Source organism: Schistocerca serialis, chromosome 7 (genome assembly GCF_023864345.2).
Source record: "Schistocerca serialis cubense isolate TAMUIC-IGC-003099 chromosome 7, iqSchSeri2.2, whole genome shotgun sequence".
In the NCBI taxonomy this organism is placed as follows: Eukaryota; Metazoa; Arthropoda; class Insecta; order Orthoptera; family Acrididae; genus Schistocerca; species Schistocerca serialis.
In genome coordinates, this window is record NC_064644.1 from 560,228,923 (window position 1) to 560,251,875 (window position 22,953).

Here is a 22,953-nt window from a genome sequence, read left to right on the forward strand (position 1 = left end):
GCAATAGTCCAACGTGGCAAAAGTGCAACCCTTCCGCAAATTGCTGCAGATTTCAATGCCGGGTCATCAAGTGTCAGCTTGTGAACCATTCGACGAAACATCATCAATATGGCCAGTCGGAGCCGAAGGCCAACTCGTTTACCCCTGATGACTGCACGACACAAAGCTTTAAGCCTCGTTTGGGCCCGTCAACACCGACAATGGACTCTTAATGACTGGAAACACGTTGCCTGGTCGGACGAGTCTCGTTTCAAATTTATCGAGCGGATGGACGTGTTCTGGTACGGAGACAACCTCATGAATCCATGGACCCCACATGTCAGCAGGGGAGTGTTCAAGCTGGTGGAAACTAAATGGTTCAAATGGCTCTGAGCACTATGGGACTTAACATCTATGGTCATCAGTCCCCTAGAACTTAGAACTACCTAAACCTAACTAACCTAAGGACATCACACAACACCCAGTCATCACGAGGCAGAGAAAATCCTTGACCCCGCCGGGAATCGAACCCGGGAACCCGGGCGTGGGAAGCAAGAACGCTACCGCACGACCACGAGCTGCGGACTGGTGGAAACTCTGTAATGGTGTGGGGCTTGTGAAGTTGGAGTGATATGGGACTCCTGATACGTCTACATACAGCTCTGACAGGTCACACGTACATAAGCATCCTGTCTGATCACTTTCATCCATTCCTGTTCATCGGGCATTCCGACGGACTTGGGCAATTTCAGCAGGACAATACGACACCCCATACGTCCAGATTTGCCACAGAGTGCCTCCAGGAACACTCTTCTGAGTTTACACACTTCCGATGGCCACCAAACTCCCCAGACATGAACACTGAGCATATCTGGGTGGCCTTGCAGAAGAAGAGGTCTCCACCCTTCGTACTCTTACGCATTTATGGAGAGCCCTGCACGATTCATGGCGTCAATTCGCTCCGCTCCAGCACTACTCCAGACATGAGGTGAGTCCATGCCGCGTCGTGTTGCGGCACTTTTGCGTGCTCGCTGGGGCCCTACACGATATTAGGCACGTGTGCCAGTTTCTTTGGTTCTTCAGTGTATATACCACACCCCAAAAACAAATGAGCTCAGGCAAAACCAGTTCTAACATTTCATGCAAGCAGAACTGTGAAATCCTGTTTCCAATAAAAGGTTTTTGCCTTCTGAAACTTGTGGTATGTAAAATCTAACGCCGTCGTCAAACTTTTGGGGCATATTTTTCGATGTCTCTCTTACCCAAAATTGGAGGATTTTATTTAAAAGAGAGAGAGAGAGAGAACTTGCTGAAAACTATAATTAAACGCCAATCTGGGACTGGAGCCATTTATTTCGATTCTGGAATCAGTTGAAGGGTAATTTGGTGAGTCTGGATGAAGGGCCACAAGTTGCGCGCCCACCGGGAGACGGCATCGTCCACAGCCAAACGAACAGCTGCGGCGCGAACCAGCTGGCGGTCTCTCCGCGCCCAGCGGCCTGGCTAATCGACGAGCTCCCTGCGTCGCCACCACAATGTCGCTCGAGAGCGAACGGCCGCCAGCCTGTTCCCCTCGCCACACTCGCAGACCACCGTAGACGCTGCTTCACAGGGCACTCTGGAATCGTTTCAAAGGCCGTGACATAACCAGGGCCGGTTTTGGGGCCCAAGCGACACAAACGGCCGCTGGAGGCGCCAAAGGTCCCCAGGTCCAAAATTTGTAACACGGTGTACTGCAATTAGTGGAGAAAACTGGTACTGATGAAAGTGTACAACAACAGAAGCAAAAATGTTCTAGTAGAAATGGCTCCACCTGTATGACAATTGCAAGCCACCACTGACTTCTGCCTGAGTTACTGCCCCAGGTAGTATAAACGTATTTGAAGTGAAACCTTCCTATTAAGTCTCGCACATAATTGGGTTCAAATCAATACTGCTTCAGCACGCAAAATGTTACAATTTACTGAAAACTCACACCTGTTGAATGAGTACCACATGCCGACCTGTCATGTCTTTATTAATGGAATATTTATCTTTCATACCACACACAAATTTAGGTTTTCCTTTTCATTTGCGTACATATAAATTTTGAGCAGCGTGTTTATCAATTTTCAGCTACTTTCAAGGAAAGTTTTCTGAAATTGAAATACTTACTGCTGAACTTTTTATTTATTTTTTGCCCCCCACCCCCTCCCCTGCAACACACAACTTATACAGTCAAACAGTGTCTTGTTTTAAATATAAAGGTCATACAAACTTAGATAATTTTTGTCCCATTTTTTCCAATGCAACATGAAACCACGGTGAGCTAAAAAGTTCCGTTATTAAGCTACTGGAATTTTGTTCTTCATTTCCCCAATTCGATTTAATTGAACTTTTTCATTTAAGTTGCAGCAATACTTCTTTCCGTACAAGCTTTTAAAGAGCTGAGAAGCGGACTTCTTTTCTTTTAATATTCGAAAATTTATTTCTGTTATAGACGACTGTCTATGTAGTGCTTATTTTAAAAGGAAACACAACCCCCTGATCACTGAATAAAATTTATTTTTGTAGGTGTTGCCAACAGCTCCAGGTACAAAAACTAATGTCTGAGGGCTGGAGGGTGGAGGGGAGCCCAATGATACGACTCTCGTTTGGAAGTGTGTTGCCAAAGTGGCACTGGATACATCGAGTAGCTTGGCCGAAGCTGGTACTAGTTCACACTTCCAGGCACTGTTTTATTTGCAACACAAATATTTAATCCTTTGTTTACTAATGATAAAATCTTTATATCCATGTTAAGAAAATGATAATTTCTTTTCAGAAAAAGTTTCTTGACAGTATTTTCACTTACGTACTTTTTGCAGTACTCTGCAAAACAGTCATCATTTCTCATGCGGAGTTGTTTTGCAGAATAGACATCACATGGCTGACACATTCATTTGGTACAATGGGAGCGACTTTGTGTGCTAAGCAATACACACCTTCTTGAAGTTCCCTTTGCAGGCTTCTATGCTGTTTCATTTACCAGCTTACCTTGTGAAATTAGTAACAATAAATGCATAGCTCTTTAACAGCTCTTTATGTTGGTGAACACACTGACAGCTGTCACAAGTGCTGCAATCACAGAAATTCTAGAACTCCTTCAGACTCATTCACTCTTCTGTACTAATTTAACTTCGGATTGTTTTAGTATTGACTAAAGTTACACCAGGAAAATTTCCCACTGTCTGCTGCTACAATTTTGTTTCCACTGTCTATGGTTGATGTTACAGACCTCTGATCACATGCTAATTCATCCAGTTGTGATACAGCATGCTACTGGTCAGGTCAGCAGCACACACAGTCCACAACTATATAGCTGTGAAGATCACGTAACTACCTATACTTGCCAATGGATAGAGACTTGAACTGCATATTATCATCTTGTTAAGTCTGCAGCTCGTGATCTAGGGGCTATCGTTGCTGCCTCTGGATCATGGGGGCCCGGGTTCGATTCCCGGCCGCGTTGGGGATTTTCTCTGCCCGGGGACTGGGTGTTTGAGTTGTTATCATTTCATCACCATTTCTGAGAGTGACTAGATTGTATTGCAAAAAAAAAAAAAAAAAATGGACTATATAAATATTTGGACTTTGTACGGGTGCTGATGACTGCGCCATTGAGTGCCTCACAAACCAATCATCATCATTATCTTGTTAAGTACAAAAGCTAACCCGCAGTAATGATTTACGGCACACAAAACTCAATTTTAAAGACTAAACAACTCTTATCATCAATAAAAATTCAAGTTCTCTGAGCTGTATAACCACAACCAAGAAACAATGTACATACAGCAGAGAACACAAAAGCTTGAGCTACAGTTATGACTTAAAGCCATTATAGGCAGAAAATATGTGCTGTCCAACATCGAGAAGTGGTTCTTCCATCATGGCACTTATATATTTGATAGTCCAAAAAATCAGTTTTGCACAGTAACGACTGGTAAACAAAGGATTAAAGGTAAGCTCTAGGAATGTTTGTGTGAAAGAGCACGTAATCCAAATTCTAGTGTACTTTGGATGTTACTAGGAAGCTGACATTGTATTTTCTTTTATTTAACCATGCATTCCTTTCACTAGTCCACCATGCTCCAAAAGCGGCTGCTGTAATTGCCAACTCCCACTTCTCATGGTTTTTCCTTCCCTGCTCTTGCAAGAAAGTAGTTAGATGGGTGTACAACACAAAACATCTTCTTTCAGAGTAACCACTCCTTTAAGATGTCATTATCTTTGCAACTGCCAAAAATACTTATTTTCAAAACAGTTAATTTTTCCTCACATCTTCCCTATAACTACACCCTAAACTCTGAGCCCCCCCTCCCCCAGTATTAGTTCTATATACTTTCAAAAAAGCTTTACATTGTGATTATTATTATGCCTGACTTCAGAGTATCTTACAGAGAACTAAGGTAAAAAGGAATCAGCTTCTACGGCTTCTGCATTTCAATTTAGCACTCATTACTACTTCATGTTTAGGAGACATTTGTATGGCAAAGCACAAATGACTTGCCAGACAAGGTGCTGTGCCAACAACGGATCAAATCCGCACATCAAGTTAGTAAATGTTGATGGGCTCTGGCAGCAACTCTAGTGCACCATCTAACATTCAATTAAGTGAAGGCCACACATACTCCTCATCCCAGTCTGCCACACACAAAAAATAATCAAAACACAGACACAGCTTAGATGTCCATAAAGGAGACATACATGACCCCCCTCCCCCCTATCACCCCCCTAAAAAATAGGATGACACTGTGGAATTGAAATGGACATACTGGACTACTGATGAAGTTTGTCCAGTCGAACTCTGGAAGTGGGTAGATTGTACATACGAATAATCTACTTTTAAATAATTTTCTTACTACATGTACGAATATTTAAATTGCTTCATAACAGCAGAGTGAGAGTTGCATGACCACTAACAAACAAAATCCCTTCTGCACTAATTTCCTAAGAATGTGGAATAGGTAACTGATTGTCAGAGGATATTGTGCACTACTTTTTCATTGCAGTCAGTGACATTAAACATATTGTAAGCAGAAACTGTCACTTCTTCGAGTGCACTGAGTGTTATGAAACAGACATAACAATAATTCTGTGAGGAGAAATGATTTATTCTGCTTTTGCTTCCTTTCATGATGCAAAAAAAGTGGGTTAATACCAAGAAGGTGACTATGGTGAATTTCATCATCTCTGACCACTTTGTCACTTCCTTTGATGCAACTCTATACTCAACTAGGCCTGCGCCACAAAAAACATACTTGAGAAATTAACTTATATGATCTGTGCTGTTTCTTTTGGTAGTTGCATATTGCAACCATTGTGGAAACTGCAGACCTGTTTGATTCCTAGGACAAATATGAACCATCTGCCACAGCAGCTTAAATTCATCTTGTCTAACATTAAAGATGATACATTATGCACAATATACATGCTGGGTTCAGCTCACTCCATCCTTTCTCTGTCTTAACTTCTTTTTCCTATTATAACATTTTGCTTATCTTAACTTCTACCAAAATTAAAAGCTTAACAGTGTGTACTGGTAGTCAAGCAGCACTGTAAAGAAATTAAGAAAATGTTAAGAGAGTTAACACTGGAAAAAATCCCAAAACGAGTAATCATATGTAGAATATCACAGCTGCAAAGCGATCAGAAACTCATTTCCAGCAGGGGTTGGCAGCAGCACTCTTCATAAAGGAGATCACTGAGTGGCTTCACAAGTACTGCTGCATCTGGCTAATAAACATGCCTACCAGCAGGTGGTGCAGCCCCTGTAGCTCTCTTAAAAGACCCAGCATGCTACCACTCAACAAGCCCTGGTACTTAGCTAGAGACCTGCAGCTGACTGCCACTCAACAATAGGCAGTTATTCGCAAAGTCAATGAACAGATTGCTGCTGCCGTAAATACAGCTCTCCAAGCACTCAACACTCCTTTTCGCAAGTTGTTCTGAGGACTCTTTTTCATCATTGCACACTGCTCTATTTACAGGGAACAACATATACAGAAAACCGAAACTGCAGCAACAAGGAAAGTGAAAACCAAAAACACTATATGCAACACAGTTATGTACAAAAACTGTCCTTACATTAATCTTGCCAGATAAATTTGTGGATCAAAATTATAGCAGTAATTGTCTCACTCATTAATTAGTTGAACTATGAAACCGCAGGGCAGGAATCTGCAATGTTCTCTTGCTGCTGATTTTTTCAACTTTCTCCTCAGTGCTACATTAACTTGTATATATGCTGGAGTGTGAATTTTCTGCTGCAGCTAAAATTATTATACTGTAATAACTGCATTCTATGTACCGAAGAATAACAAATTGTATTTAATTTTGGTTACTGAAGTAGCATCATCAGTAGTCATTTTGCACTATTCCAGGACTATCCACAATACAGCAGCATTTTTTTCCTATGCAATTAACACCTGTAATGATTTACTTTCTGTCTATACAGATGAAGTGTGTACAGTTATGTTTTTGCTTACCCCTTCTGCTGACTTTGCTTGGTTTTGCTAATGCCAATGCAAGCTCCACATCGCACTTGTACAGAATTTTTCTTTACATTATATTCTTGTTCATTTTCAGCCTATGTATTTGATATATTTTATACGGCACATGAGAACATAACGATGTCGTATTTCCTTTCTCAATGTTTTTCATCTTGTCACTTTTAATTTTACAAGGAATCACAATTATTTTTCTGATGACAACTTTTTCTCTTTCTATGTTTTGAGTTATACAAACATTTTGGCTCAATTAAAAAAAAAAGTGTTTTTACATGGTGTTGCATTAAGGATTGACAGAGTCTTGCAGGTACAGCTGGGTGAGCAGGAGTATTTAATAATAAACTACTGCACAGCTCTACTGTGTTGTCTTAGAATAGTATGAAAAGTGAATGGTTCGCCATGCTAATCTCGTTCATTTGGGAGTTTTACTTCCTGATGTTGTGAATGTCTATGTCCACCCTACATAGTCTCACATCACCCTTTATTGTTATTTACTTATGATTTTAATCTCATATATGCAATCTAAACACCTTTCCAGATTTCACATCTAACCATGCGATTCCACTTGACGAAACAGAAGGGATACACGGAGGTTGGCGTTGAGGTGAGGAGAGGGGGGGGGGGAGGGGGGGGGGGGTTGGAAGCAGGCAGTAGCTATAAAATGCCTTTGACAGCAGCAGCCCTTCGTGATAATGGTTGGTTCTCCAAACCATTGAAAAAGACCCAAACCGGGCACTGACTGAATAAAGGGCACTGGAAAGGAAGGAAGGGATACAATGTTGAACAATATGTACCATCTTTTCAGGCCTTCACATTCTGTGTGTTTAATGTACACATTACAATTGTTTGTGTCACATACATTATGTTTTTTGCTTCTTTTTTTAATCTGTGCCTCTTAATTTTTACAAACTTCTCAGATTAATACAACATGTTTACATCATGCCTAACACATGTTTTTGAGGTTGTGTAACTTATACAACACAGTATATTGCTTCTCTCTCTCTCAATCAGACATTTAACTGTGTTTGCATTATTCACCCGAATTTTATTCTAATACTGTTTTCACTTAGTTTATGTCTGAATCTGCATACCTTTTTCCTACACACAGATTTTTATTGTTATTTTGAAAAGTCTTCAGTACTGGTATTGAAACACTGTACAATTTTTTTTTTTTTTTGCTTTGGCAATATCACATAATAAAAAAGTAAACTATACAGCTATTTAATGTAGGCAAAAATGTCAAAAGTTACTTTTTAAAACTGAAAAATCTTATTTTTAAGATGAAAACTGTAACACTACAATACAACCATCAAGGATGCTATATGAATAAAAGAAAAATCATTTGTGTTTTAAAAAATGTGGCACACAAATAGTAATTTTATTATAAAATTAAGAACGCAGTACATCTGTCTTACTTCTCTGAAGTTTGCGACAAATCTAATTTTTGTGAAAAACATGTTTCTGAAGTGGATGTTACTGCCTGCTGTTACTTTTGATTCTTTGCCTGCACCTTCGAAATCCAGAAATTTGAAAGACTCTTACACAACATGGCTTGCATTATTTCTCCTAAAATAACATACACCAGATTTTTATCCTGCCTTTCTTTTCCCAATCAATGATATTTCTAACATTTTACCAGCACGAATGGCTGGCACTGTCAGAGCTTCACCCACCACTGTCAATGGTGGAGTTGAGCTCACAGTTGCAGCTTGTATGTACCTGGCACACCACTATCCAAGGGCTTTTCCATGGTGATTTCTGCTGTGGTTCTCCCCTTGCTACCTACAACAGTCATTTGTTGCAGCACAGGAATCCAGGATCCATTAACTGTGAGGTTTTCTCCTTTCTTGTTGAAGTCATTGGCATGTTTGTGTCTTTCTATTGTTTTTCTGAACAAGTGGGTGTGATAGCTCTTCTCTACAGCAAGAACTTCCATGTTGGTGAATTTTACTATGGGGTTGGTGTCACACAGTGCACGCTCGATCGTGATTGGTTTCCCCAACTGCACCAACCTGCAATGCTTCTTATGTTCATGGTGCTGGTGTTGACTGATCGTCTAGTCAGTCCAGCTTTGACTTTTCCACATGTGCACGGTATGCGGTATATTTCTGACATTGTAACTGGGTTACTTTCCTCCTTTGCTGATCTGAGGTACTGTGTGATCTTTCCTGTCAGTTTTTAAATTGTCTTTATGCCTTGTTTGCACAATATAGGCTGATTCTGTCCATCACTCTGCGAATGTATTAGAAAGGCAGTACCTGACATTTCTTCTTCCGTTGTGTCACTCTGACGAGTGCTCGATTCTGTGACACTTCTAATGTAACTGGTGGAGCACCCATTGCTCCTCAGAATGCTTTCCAGGTGTGCATCTTGATCGAGGTACTGTGCCTGACATATTCCGTCTTGCTCGCATTCCTTGTGAAAGAGTTGAGCAACCAGAAGCCCTATCACCTCTGCTGTACCGAAGATCCATAAGAATACGAAGGGTAATAGGAAGTTTTGCAATACAGCTTTATATATTTAATGTTTTTGAAGCAATTTCTGCTACATTGAAAACACCTCTCCATTGTCTGAAATGAATCCCTAAATCACTTCTCTCAACGTTCCATAGGAAGTAAGGCACACTTTTTGTCCCCAGCCCTGAGGAAGTCCTCATAACTTGAAAGCTGCACTCCTTTCAGTTTCATTTTCACATGCGGGAATAGTGCAATGTCACAAGGAGCAAGGTCTGGACTGTAAGGAGGGTGCTCAAGAAGTTTCAGTACTGTACCCCACAAATAATTGTTGCATGGTTTGGCTGGCATGGTTTGGCTGGAGCGTTCTTGTGATGGAGGCACCAAGTGTCCATTCTTCACTTCGGTCACAGGTTCTGCAAAGACTGGATGACTTTCGGCATGTACTGCTCAGTGTATCACTTAGCTGTTACTGTCTTGTGTGTGTCCAAAACAACTCGCTCCACAGTTTCACTCGATTTGGGAAGGAAAAAAAAAGAAACAGCTACCATTTTCTTCTTTACTGATCTTCAAAGCTCTGAACTTTGTTTTGAGTCTTAGTCAGCACACCATAATAGTACAGCCAACTCTTGTTACCTGCCACAAAGTTACTCACATATTGAGATTGTCCATTAGAAAACTTCTTTAACATCCCCTGGCACCAAATAATGTCATCTTGTCTTCCGTCAGTCTATGCAGCACCCAGATAAAACAATGTTTCTTTACTTGAAAATGATCATGTGGAATTGCTGGTGCATTTAATCCTAAGGTATCCTGTCTTTGTCTAACATTTTCCTCATGCATCACTGTTTTCCTCCATAACTGATGATCATGGCCTTCTCGTCCTCTTTAGAATTCTGTGATCCATCTGAATATAGTGGCACAATGAGGACACACATCGCTGAGTGCAAGAGTCATTTCTTCAAAGCACTGGTCTATGTTTAAATCACGTGCAAAGTTGAACCACAAAACTGCCCGAATCTCACTTCATGGCCACGAAGCCATAGCAAGCACTTCAAACTAAACCTGCTAGTGAATGACTGTTCCCACAGACTGGGCACAGCGAGTACAGTATTCTCACTGATGTATAAATTGCTGAAACACTTTGCCTCTCTGTCGCAGCTGCATTACAGATTTATGCTTCACAGTCGTCGTCATCATCATCATATATGATGAAGCCAATGTGCATTTTCAGCTGCCAGATTCTGCATGTTATGCAAATTTACATTACCATGGTTCATAAACATTGCTTTGTCAGTAAAGAGGACATGTTGCAAAAATGTAATAGTCTCCCAAGCGATGCACAGGAAACCAACAAAATTCTACACGCTTTTCGAAATCATGGATAGGATATGTTGGTGCAAGATGCGAATTACACTACTCTGGATGATACCATATTCCTTGGCAATACGTCTCACACCACCATTTGCCTTATAAAAGTACTATGCCTAATTTCTTCTCACAGGTGTACATTTATGAATTCAAGGAATGTTGAAGCAGAAATTGGCTGCCAATAGACAGCACAGTTCCTGCTAGTTTTGCAGTGCAGACAAGTAAACAGTCAAAAGGCTCAGGACAACGAAGTTGTCTAGCATGCGTGAGTTTACAACACAATAGCCGAGTCCAGCTGAGTTGTCTTTCAATTTTAGAATATTTTTCGGATTCTTCTGTGAAGAACTTCATCCTCAACATTAACAAGCTTTATATCACTGTACTCATTTTTTCAAGCACTTTAGTATGTTGGTAAATAAAGTATATCATTTCACTTAAAACTCGCTGCAATATCTCTTATTTCTGTCAAAACTGACTGCAAGAAAGAATATGCTGTGCTATGCTGGGCTGTGAAAATGTGTGGTTCAGTTTTATTTTTTGCAGTTAGTTGTAACTATGATAACAAGGCATTTAAACCATTACATAAATTGTTTCTCTCATATATATGCTTTCTCTTCATATATAATTTTAACCAAAAAGTGTAAATATGGCTATGTGCAGTTTTGTTATCTTCCTCGCAGTCGGTTTTAGCAGAAAACAGAAAAGTTGTATTTATGGCTTATTGGCTTAGTATTAGAATACTGTAGGAGTATCTGAATTTTCGTAAACTTTGTAATCCTACCCCTTTACATGTTAAAATTATGCAAAGTCCTATCACTGGAGCTACTTCCAGCAGCTGGACAGATCTCTCGCACCCCATATATCAATTATCCTAACCAATTTACCAACTGCAGTTCTCATTACACATTTTATTTGGAGTAACAATACACAAGGCTAAAGGTCAAAGAATGGAGAGGAGGTGAGAGGGAGGAAGGAGAAGGGCACAGAGAGGGGGAAGGATAAAATGGACAGAGAGAAGGGGTGGAGGAGGAAATGGATGAAAAGATAAAGAGAGGGGCAGGTGGACAGAAGGGGAGGTGGGGAGGGGGGGGGGCAACAATGAGATTAAGACACACATCCCATACATATTTAGCAACTGCAAACCATTGCCGGGTTCACTAGTGATATTTATTGCTAAAAAAAATTGTTTCAACAAAAATTGTTTCATCTGAAATACGATTTACACAACCAGCATTCAAGACACAAAAATAGTATCATGCAGACCATGCAAACATAGTTAACTGTTATTCAGGATTGACAATGTTGTACTATGTTCTGCTAGAAAAATTTTCAATAAGCTCCCGTCATACATATAGCAAGAATTTGAAAATCCACCAATTCAATTGAAAATTAAAAACACTTCTTAGCGGTCACTCCTACAAATTGTCTGCTTCATTGATTCTGGTTTTGAGAACTCCCGTTAGCTTTCTAGTAAACATCAACATGACTGTAATTGGGTCTCTACTGTTACAAATATGAAACAGCAGTTCTTTTTCACCAAATTCGCTTTCCTGCTAATTTTATTAGGTTACATCTAACCTGTGTAAGCAATTGTGATTACTGACAGGTTTTGATAAACGTATATTTCCACTTGCTACACATTACTGGTGGATATTCCTTCCTATGGCACACGATTGTATGCAATAGTTTGTTCTGCTTGGGAGAACAGAAACTAACATTTATTTCATATGTACTTTAGATGAAAGACTCAGTCTGTTCATCAGCAACTTACACACATAATTGATGCTTTTTATGCTAGACAACAAAACTGTAATATGATTGCTTGCCAAATAAAAATATGCAGAAGTTTCCTACTTTTTTATAATAATTTTAACATACCTTCTGTAGATATTGCACTACTTTTGATGATGATTTCTGCACCTGAAAGCTATGCACAGAATCTGTAAGTGCAATAGCAAACACACGGTCTTGAAAATCGGAGAAATGATTTATGGCCTGAAAAGAAAATCAAGGATGTTATTAAATCTTACATGTTACATACAACAAACTGCAACTTAAATTGTTAACAATAAACAGCATACTTTAGCTAACTGTTGTTGCTCTCCTTTTTCATTACATCTATTTTACACGTACATTTCAATCTCAGGTCTTCACCTTCAACTACGTTAATTGTAATATTGAATAAAATAATTATGTGGAATTCATAAAAACGTACCTTTACATCTCTGTAAAACACTTGAAGCTAGATACCATAAAGGCCATTTCACACCATGAGAACTATACTGTATCTTATATACAATAAAAATGTTTGAAAGTTTGTAACACACATTCTATTACCTGATCGCCTCAAAGTTGAATTGGATAAGAGTCAAATAAATTAGATGACTTTTTTGTTACATAGATCCATAGTAACGAGATCTTCAAAGATGTAGAATATTTTAGAAAACAAGAATATGTAATACAATATGTGTAAAGTCCCATGTTCAAGTCCATGTCTGGCATACAGTATTAATCTGCCAGGAAGTTTCAAAAATATGTAATGCATAGTTTAGAAAATACTATGAAACAACTAAAGAGAAAATCTTCAAAATATTTTCATTTAAGAGGTAATAAAAAACTTTTCTTAAAATGTGTAAATGTACAATTAGCTGAGGTGTAGGATGTGCCATCTGATCACCCTATACCTCTAACATTGCCAAATCTAGTTCAACATGCCTACCTCATGAAGATATGGGATAAACACAGGAAAAAAAAGAAGGAAAGAAGATTGCAGAAAAGCATTATCAAAGAGAAAATTAGTTTGAAAAATTGCATTACTGCACTGAAGATGTGCAAGAGTCAAATTTTATATAACACAAACATTATTTGATATTGTTAGTAATATAATACATGAACAGGTTCTACTAAAAAATTCATCAGAGGAGCAGAAGGAATTGGTACTAATAAATCCTTAAAATGAGCCTCATCAGCAGTCAAACATTTTATGGTTGTTAGCAAGCTATTGCAAATGTGTGTTACAGAATAATGAATGCCTTTCAGGACTGAAGTAAGTGATTTTAAATATTTGTCAAGATTATTCCTATACTGAATACTGTTTCCACGAACAGAATTATTCATTTGAAAAAGTGATATATTATTTATGACAAATTTCATTCAGGAATAAATACACTCCTGGAAATTGAAATAAGAACACCGTGAATTCATTGTCCCAGGAAGGGGAAACTTTATTGACACATTCCTGGGGTCAGATACATCACATGATCACACTGACAGAACCACAGGCACATAGACACAGGCAACAGAGCATGCACAATGTCGGCACTAGTACAGTGTATATCCACCTTTCGCAGCAATGCAGGCTGCTATTCTCCCATGGAGACGATCGTAGAGATGCTGGATGTAGTCCTGTGGAACGGCTTGCCATGCCATTTCCACCTGGCGCCTCAGTTGGACCAGCGTTCGTGCTGGACGTGCAGACCGCGTGAGACGACGCTTCATCCAGTCCCAAACATGCTCAATGGGAGACAGATCCGGAGATCTTGCTGGCCAGGGTAGTTGACTTACACCTTCTAGAGCACGTTGGGTGGCACGGGATACATGCGGACGTGCATTGTCCTGTTGCAACAGCAAGTTCCCTTGCCGGTCTAGGAATGGTAGAACGATGGGTTCGATGACGGTTTGGATGTACTGTGCACTATTCAGTGTCCCCTCGACAATCACCAGTGGTGTACGGCCAGTGTAGGAGATCGCTCCCCACACCATGATGCCCGGTGTTGGCCCTGTGTGCCTCTGTCATATGCAGTCCTGATTGTGGCGCTCACCTGCACGGCGCCAAACACGCATACGACCATCATTGGCACCAAGGCAGAAGCGACTCTCATCGCTGAAGACGACACGTCTCCATTCGTCCCTCCATTCACGCCTGTCGCGACACCACTGGAGGCGGGCTGCACGATGTTGGGGCGTGAGCGGAAGACGGCCTAACGGTGTGCGGGACTGTAGCCCAGCTTCATGGAGACGGTTGCGAATGGTCCTTGCCGATACCCCAGGAGCAACAGTGTCCCTAATTTGCTGGGAAGTGGCAGTGCGGTCCCCTACGGCACTGCGTAGGATCCTACGGTCTTGGCGTGCATCCGTGCGTCGCTGCGGTCCGGTCCCAGGTCGACGGGCACGTGCACCTTCCGCCGACCACTGGCGACAACATCGATGTACTGTGGAGACCTCACGCCCCACATGTTGAGCAATTCGGCGGTACGTCCACCCGGCCTCCCGCATGCCCACTATACGCCCTCGCTCAAAGTCCGTCAACTGCACATATGGTTCACGTCCACGCTGTCGCAGCATGCTACCAGTGTTAAAGACTGCGATGGTGCTCCGTATGCCACGGCAAACTGGCTGACACTGACGGCGGCGGTGCACAAATGCTGCGCAGCTAGCGCCATTCGACGGTCAACACCGCGGTTCCTGGTGTGTCCGCTGTGCCGTGCGTGTGATCATTGCTTGTACAGCCCTCTCGCAGTGTCCGGAGCAAGTATGGTGGGTCTGACACACCGGTGTCAATGTGTTCTTTTTTCCATTTCCAGGAGTGTATATTGGTAAGCAGCACTTAGTATGACAAGCTCTTTGAACAGGCCTTGATCATACTAAAAATAATTTGTATTTCACACTTTTGAACTTGGAAAACATTAGCCCATCTTAATGTGTTACCTCAAAAACTAATCCTGATCAATATAACAGAATGGAAGTATGCAAAGTATGCCAGCTTTTTTATTTTTATATCACTTATGTCTGATGTAATCCACATTGCACATAAGGATTTGAGTAGGTGGTTCAGCAGATGTGTGGTACGTTCCTCCCAACTGAATTTATCAACAGACTGTAAACTCCCTAATTTTACACTGTCAACCTCTTCTATCTGCTTGTCATTATATCCTAACCCTTGAGTACCAGTGGTTTCTGCCTGAAAACACCATTTTCTTTCTTTTCGAAGTAACGCAGCCTTTTGCAAACCACCACTGCTACTACAAGACAGACATCTAGTGATACCCTGAAGTGCATTGTAGCAGTCACTTCCAGCAATCAGTTCAAGATTAAGGACACATACTGTGCTACATGATTGAAGGAGGTTCTAACATGCCCCCCCCCCCCCCCTTCCTTTTTTTTGGAATAGTGATCATATTGAGGAGATTATTGACTGTGAAAGTAAGTACATCTAAAGTTAATGAAATGTAAATTTGAGTTTGTATTACTGCTGTTATGAGAGGTTTGGAATGAAACCACTGCACCAACAGGTACTTTTCAAATGAATTTATTAAATTTTAGACCCATTTTTGATGAGTTCATAGAAGTTTCAAAATGTGCGATTGTGTTCAGGAAAAATGCAGAACTGCTTTCAAATATATCTCTTGAAATAATGGTTGGTCAAAAACTGATGTCCCAGTGGTTCCAAAGTGAAAACATAACTTCAATCCAACTGATCATTTACTTTTTGCAAATTTCTTCTTCTATTTGTACCCTACTATGACAACAAAAGTAAATTTTGAGAAATATTTTAAAATTAAATTTTTATATTTCTTGGACTCAAAGGGTAAAGCATATAGAGGGGCAAACTTCTTAGAAGTTTTGAACTGCACGTAATGTGTTATTTGAAAGTAAATATTTATTAATGACTATTAAATTACATTTTCCAATATTTTTATAAATTTGATTCATTATTTATTGCAAATGTTCATCTGCACAAAAGAAACTTGGTATCTGGTAATGCAACTGATGGTAGGTCATAACATATACAAATAAGTAAGGGTCCTAGGATGGAACCTTGTGGGACACCACATCTAAAGAGTTCTCAGCTGGATGATGAGCAATAGCTTAATAGTCCTACTGAAACACTTGTATCTTGTCTGGATGATACAGTGTCAACCATTTCATGATATTTACTGTTACAGTGTAAATTCTAATTCACTTACAAGGACACGGATATTCACAATCAAATGCCTTTGATAGATTAGAAAATTTCACAATAGCTTGTAACTTATTTGTACAAACTAAGCACATTCTTGCAGTATGTGTAAACAGCCTTCTCAATATTGGAACTATTAAGAAATTAAAAACGTAACTTTGCCAATATATTAGTTGAACAATGACATAGAATAGACTGCTACTCGTCACACGGAGGAGTCATTGAGCAGCTGAGATATATGTTTATAGGACATTTAAGAGTAAATTAAACTTAGGCTACTGAACAAGTTGTTTCACACACATTCATACATGCACAACTCACACACACATGGTCACTGTTGTCTGCAGACCTCATCACATGACCGTGTGTGTGTTTGTGTGTGTGTGTGTGTGTGTGTGTGTGTAGATGCATGCACACATGCATCTGTGGAAGGACTTTATCTGATAACTAAATCTACTCTTAAAAGTATTTTTAATTGTTTGTCCCCCACACAACAGCTCTTCTATGTGATAAGTAGCAATCTATCCTATTTCACTGTTGTTATTCCAACCCAGACTTTCCACTGCTTTATTTCTTGTAGTCAGGTGGTTAACAAGTCACTCGTATATTACCTTTTCTACAATTTTCGGGAACGTTGGAAAAAGTGAAATTAGATGGCATTTAATGTTATTGTTATCTCTTTTCTTATACAAAGACTTTAGCGTATTTCAGCCTATCATTCCATTGACAAATGACAGGTTCCACAAATATCTTGGTACTTTGCTGAAATCAGAAGAACATCCTTCATTTAACTTTGCTGGTATTTTTATTTTGATCTGTAGAATTTTCAGCTTAAATAGTTGATTATAATATAGCACGGACTGTGTAGAAAAATGAAAGCACAAAGATCAGATACTATTTTCTGCGTGTTAATTTGTCTTGCAGAGATTTCAGAGTAATGAGGAGTGGCTAAATAATATGGCAGTGCATCTTGCAAGTTTGTACAATGTGCATCTGCCATGGAGTTTCCAGCACTCTGAGCAACACATATAGGACATCTAAAGGCTCTGCAACAATGATCAACTTGCATTATGCTGTCTGCAAAGATTTTGAGATTATTAATGATCTGGATTTTGATCCAGTAAGATCTATACAAACAACCATCAGCTGAACACACTAATCTGGTTTTCATGAAAGTCTTATCTCCAGCATCTCGGCTACATAGTTTCTCAAAGGAGATACATATTACTAAATTGACCATTCCTTGACACCTCACAATGCGCCCCATGAATTAAGCCATTTTTTAATCTAGATGTTCCATAGCTTTTCTCCCCCAATTCAATTCAATTCAATAACTCTTCATTAGTTATTATAATATGGTTTTCATGACAGTATTATCTCAAGTAATCGAACACAGAAGGGACACACTGGTCAGTCATCTGATGACACATGATGTTATCATTAACAGTATCACTCAAGGAACAGTAGAAGAGAAAAATACAAGAAGCAGACCAAGACTAGACTAGATCAACCAGATAATGGAGAATATCAGCCGCACCACCTATACCACTAACAAGAGGAAGGCCAATGACAAAAATGAATGGCAAACTGCTGGTAACCAACCTAACGGTTGGAGGAGGATCATGTATTCTTAATGTTTTCTCCTGTTTTTCATACTTGGCTCTACCAAGCTAGCCTACACTGTATCTCCTACAGCATGGATAGTGACGCAATGGCACACATGCCATTAGTGCCACGTGATCAAATAATTTGAGCAAGGCATTAAATAAGGAATTTAGGTAGGCCAACCTAATTGACATAATTCATTTGTTCACCTGCATTTGAAGTCATAGTACCAAAGTTCATCATGAATGGGCTAATAATATACCATTCACTATTACATCACGTAGGTTGGCAGCTGTTCTAACAATGACAACTTCCGTTCTACACCAGCATGTGCCATATTGCCACATTGTTAAGATGAAACTGTCTTTACCCATTTTTGTTTGTTGTGTGCTTATGTTGTGCTGAGATTAGTTAGTACCACTTTTAAACTTGTGGGTATTATTTAGAATCAGTAGTTTGGCAAAGAAAGAAAAAGTGTAAGGCAAGCATAATACAGAATTTCAGGCTTGGTGGACTGAGATGCGAACCAGAGTGATAGAAATTCATTGCATTTGCTATTAAGACAGGAACAGACAGTCAACATTTATGATTGAGTATGTTGGCACAGATTGTCATACTAGTACCACAAGTTTCTCGGTTGCAAATGTGATTGCTCAACATGGTAACCTTATGGCAATGGGGAAGTTTTGAAGGGAGGCTGCTTAGTATCTGCCCCAGCACTTTTTGAACATTTTGAAAGTAAAGATCAAAGATATTCATTTATGTAGCAACACAATAAAAGAGAGATGAAAAAAAAGACAAAGTCCTCTCCTTATATTCCACTGTTTCTTGATGAAGGTATAGATGTAACTAAATCTGCCCATTTAGCTGTGTGTGCCCGATATTGTGTTGTAAATGAAATCAGATGATGATTGTGATAATATCATTGCCAGGAACTACTAAGGGCACATAGATTTGTACAGTTGTTAAAATATAACTTACTGCAAAAGAAATCAATTTTAGCAAAATTGTTTCGACAATGACTGACAGTGCTCCCAATATTGTGGGCAAAAGAATAGTTTATTCTAAGCACACATTGGACATTCTATTCTTGAATTCCACTGGATTACGCATAAAAAGGCTTGTGCTCAAACGGTTATTTCGATTCCCTTGATAATACAATGAAGCTTGCTCAAAATGGAATCACATGGGACAAAAATAATTTTCCAAATTGGGCAAGTTTGCAGATTACAGAACCACCAAATCTCACTTTGTTGAAGCAGTTGTTGTTGTTGCTGTTGTTGTTGTTGTTGCTGCTGTTGTTGTTGTTGCATCTTCAGGGTGCTCAACATCACAGTCATCAGCACCTGTATGTTGACTGTATTAGACGAAAAGGATAGCCTAAAATACAACATAAGATCACATATGCTCCCTTGTACTCTTCCTTACACAAACACGCATGACTTCTGTGAATAGTACAATGGAGCAAGCAAATCAAGGCTGAACATTAAAATCAATGACATCAGATCTCGACAGCCACTAAGAGAAGTCCAGAAAAAAAGACTCTCTGGTCACGAAAATAATAACTGGTTGAGCCATTCACTCTCTAACATCCTAAAAGCTTTGATTTAAGAGCTTAGGTAGAAAGGAAGAAAAAACACAAAATAGTAAAACACTTGCCACATTCAGCTCATTAGCACCTAGAACTGAGGGCAGATCTGTCAGTAAACCAGCTTGTACCCTCTCATTATTATGTAAAATATAATTGGTTAAAATGTGGCAAACCATAATTAGCACACCACATGCATCACAAATAGGTAGTTCTTCACGTCTGAAAAGGAAGCCACAAGTCAGGGGGCAGTGTCCTATTCGAAGTCATGTTAAACAGACTTCATCAATTCTATCTGGCCAGAAAGAGGTGCTCTGTGGCCTCACGGTCTCTTTTATTGATTGCAACTTATTTTCTGTAATGCCCAGTCACTCTTCCTCCCAAAGATGCACATGCCTCCTTGGCCGCAATATCAGCTAACTCACTGCCACGGATAACCATGTGTCCCCATATCCAGCAGAATGAGATGACCTGTCATTACCTTTCCAAGTGCAGGATGGCATCATGGACATGCTGGACAGTTCTATCTGCTGAGTACACAGACTGGATCATCTGCAGTGCACTGAGCGATTCAGAACAGATAAGGAATTTTGGTCCACATTCATGTTTCATCTGGCCCCACAGCTTTAAGAATCAGATAGAGTTTGGCATCAAAGATAGTGAACTCACTAGGCACACAGATCACGAAGACAGCGGCAGGAAAAGTGACAGACCAAGTGACAGCATTCCCTTGTCTGGACCCAACTGTACATACGAGGCTGGATCAAATACAAACAGGATTTTATTTTTTATCTAAACTGATCTATTGAAAACCTCAAAGCAATTATAATTTATTTTTCCAATTAGTCTCCTACTTTGGAAATGCATCTGCCTCAGCATAGGGGCAAGTTTTTGATGCCCTCATCATAAAAAGAACTGGGGGGTGTCACCAGCCAGTTGTGCACAAAGGCTTCCATAATTTGGTCAACTTCAAATTGTCACTCTCCTAGAGCTTCTTTAAGCGGTCCAAATAAATGGAAATCACGGGGCAGTAAGTCTGGGCTGTAAGGAGGATGATCAAGTGTAGTCCAGTGCATTTCCTGTAGCTTGGAAACAGAGCTGTAGTAAGGGGTCACGCATTGTCGTGGAGAAGGATGGCCCGTCAAATCAATTCGTTTCGTCTTTTGCTGCGATGTGCAACTCTTGCCTTGTTCAACAGTTCGCAGTAGTAAGCAGCATTGATTGTGTGTCGCTCATGCAAGAAATCAATCAGCAAAATACCTCACTGATTGAAAAAAAAAGGTTGAAAGAACCTTGCCAGCTGACAATCGAGTCTTGGCTTTCACTGGTGCTGCCTCCCCTTTCCTCCGCCACTCCTTACTGTCCTGTTTGGATTCTGAAGTGTAGTGGTGTACCCATGTTTCATTGCAGGTGACAATCTGACACAAAAATGTATCACCTTCTTCCGCAAACCTTGCTGTAAGCCTCTGACAGACCTCCAAATGTGACAACTTCAGATTTCCGGTCAAAAGTTTAGGGACCCACCTAAAACACACTTTACGGAACTGTAGGTCATTTGTGATGACTGACTGACAGCCCCCGTAATTGATTCCAACTTTTTATGGAATTTCTGATGCTCTCACCCGTCGATCGTCATCAATAATTTCTTTAACTGCACAAATGTTTTTGTCTGTAATGCTGGTCCGAGGACGGTGACCTTACTTGAACTTTTTATGCCATGCAAACACATGTGTCCTTGATAATGTTTTATCACCGAACTGTGCAGTCAACCTTTGGCAAATTTCCACCGCTGTAACTCCTTCACGAGCAAGAAATCTGATAATTATACATATGGCGGGAAATATCTAACAGCACACTCTCCTCACTTCTAACGGTCCTGCCTAAGCATAGCAAAAGCACGGGGCCAGTCCTACGAACTGTTGATGTTCAGGAACAAAAATCCCATTTATATTTGATTCCCCTTGTACTACATTATAGTTCTAGTAATCAGTTAAAATGGTTACAAATTTATTCTTAAAAATGTGGTCTGGAGTGAAATTTTTTCCTTTTTTTGTTATGGTTTTAGGGCGCAAAACTGCTACAGTCATAAGTGCCCATTCTGTGGCTTAGTGAAGGGTAAAAAACCGAATTTCAAATGAGCAGCAATGGAGTGAAACTGAAGGAGGAGGGAAACTAAAAACGGAAGGTGGGTTTGTTTCCCCGAAAAAGAGCTTCAAATGACTGATGTCATCTCACTGACACTGATAAACTCAAGGACGCGATTGGCTGAGTGCTTGTCATCTGGGTCAGTTGAGTAGACATGGAAGCCAGATGACTAGCATAACGATTCAGAAGGACAGCTTGCCGATTGGACAGTGGAGGATCAGCAGTCTCAGTGTACAGGCTCCCCACGAGGACGGAGTAAAAAGCTCCAGACGCTAAACGCAGTCCACAGTGGTGGACAGAGTCTAGACACCAAAGAATATATGGCCGCGCAGAGGAGTAAACTATGCTTCCACAGTCCAATTTCGAGCACACTAAGGTGCGACATGGGCGGAGGAGGACCACTCTGTCCACTCCACAGGAGGTACCACACAGAACACAGAGGGTGTTGAGGACTGCAGACAGTGAGCCAAAAGATATGAAACATGGGAAGACAAGCACACTTTTCTGTCAAATGCAAGTTCCAAGAATTGGGTGACGTGCGCGAATGGGAGGTTAACAGGGCCTAGATGTAGGTAAGGTGGATAAAACTTCATACGACGCCAAAAACTTACAGACACAGTCTTACTGGGAGAAAATCGGAAGCTGGTTTTGATGCTCCATGAGTGGAGGCGATCGAGACATCCTTGAAGACATCATTCAAGAAGGCTGGTCTGTTGAGGGCTGTAGCAGATTGTAAAATCGTCGACAGAGAGGGAGCTGAGACATCAGCAAGGAGACAGTCCATAATTGGATTTATGGCAATGGAAAACAGTACAACACTTACCATGGAGTCCTGGGGCACCCCCTTGTCTTGGGAGAGAGTAGTGTTGCTCTGCACTTTAAATGTGCACTCTGTCACAAATTCACGAATGAAAAGGGAAAGCCAACCTCAAAAGCCCCAAGAGAACAATGTGTGGAGGGGTACTTGTCCTCCAACAGGTATCATATGTCCTCTTCAGATCAAAAAGTATAGATACCATTTGGCGTTTCCTGAGAAAATTGTTCACAATGTAAGCGGAGAGAGCAACAAGATGGTCTACTGCGGAACGATGCTTTCGGGAACTGCATTGGGCAGGTGTTAAAAGGTTTGGGACTCCAGCCACCAATCTAAATGGCAATTTACCACCTGCTCCAAAACCTTACATATACTCCTCATGGGAGAGATGGGGCAATAGCTAGAGGGGAGATATTTGTCCTTTCCAGGCTTCGGAAGAGGAATGATGATAGCTTCCTGCCACCTTCTGGGAAAGGTACTATCAGTCCAAATTCGATTATAAAGGTGAAGGA

General features: G+C 40.4%; 1 protein-coding gene across 1 annotated transcript in view; it reads right to left on the reverse strand.

The window, feature by feature from the left end:
• LOC126412634 (FAM172 family protein homolog CG10038) overlaps positions 1-22,953 on the reverse strand; it is a 306,381-nt gene that overhangs the window by 104,647 nt on the left and 178,781 nt on the right. The window contains exon 6 of the mRNA XM_050082311.1: positions 12,209-12,325. Coding sequence (XP_049938268.1) covers positions 12,209-12,325 — 117 coding nt within the window. The remainder of the gene's footprint in view (positions 1-12,208; positions 12,326-22,953) is intronic.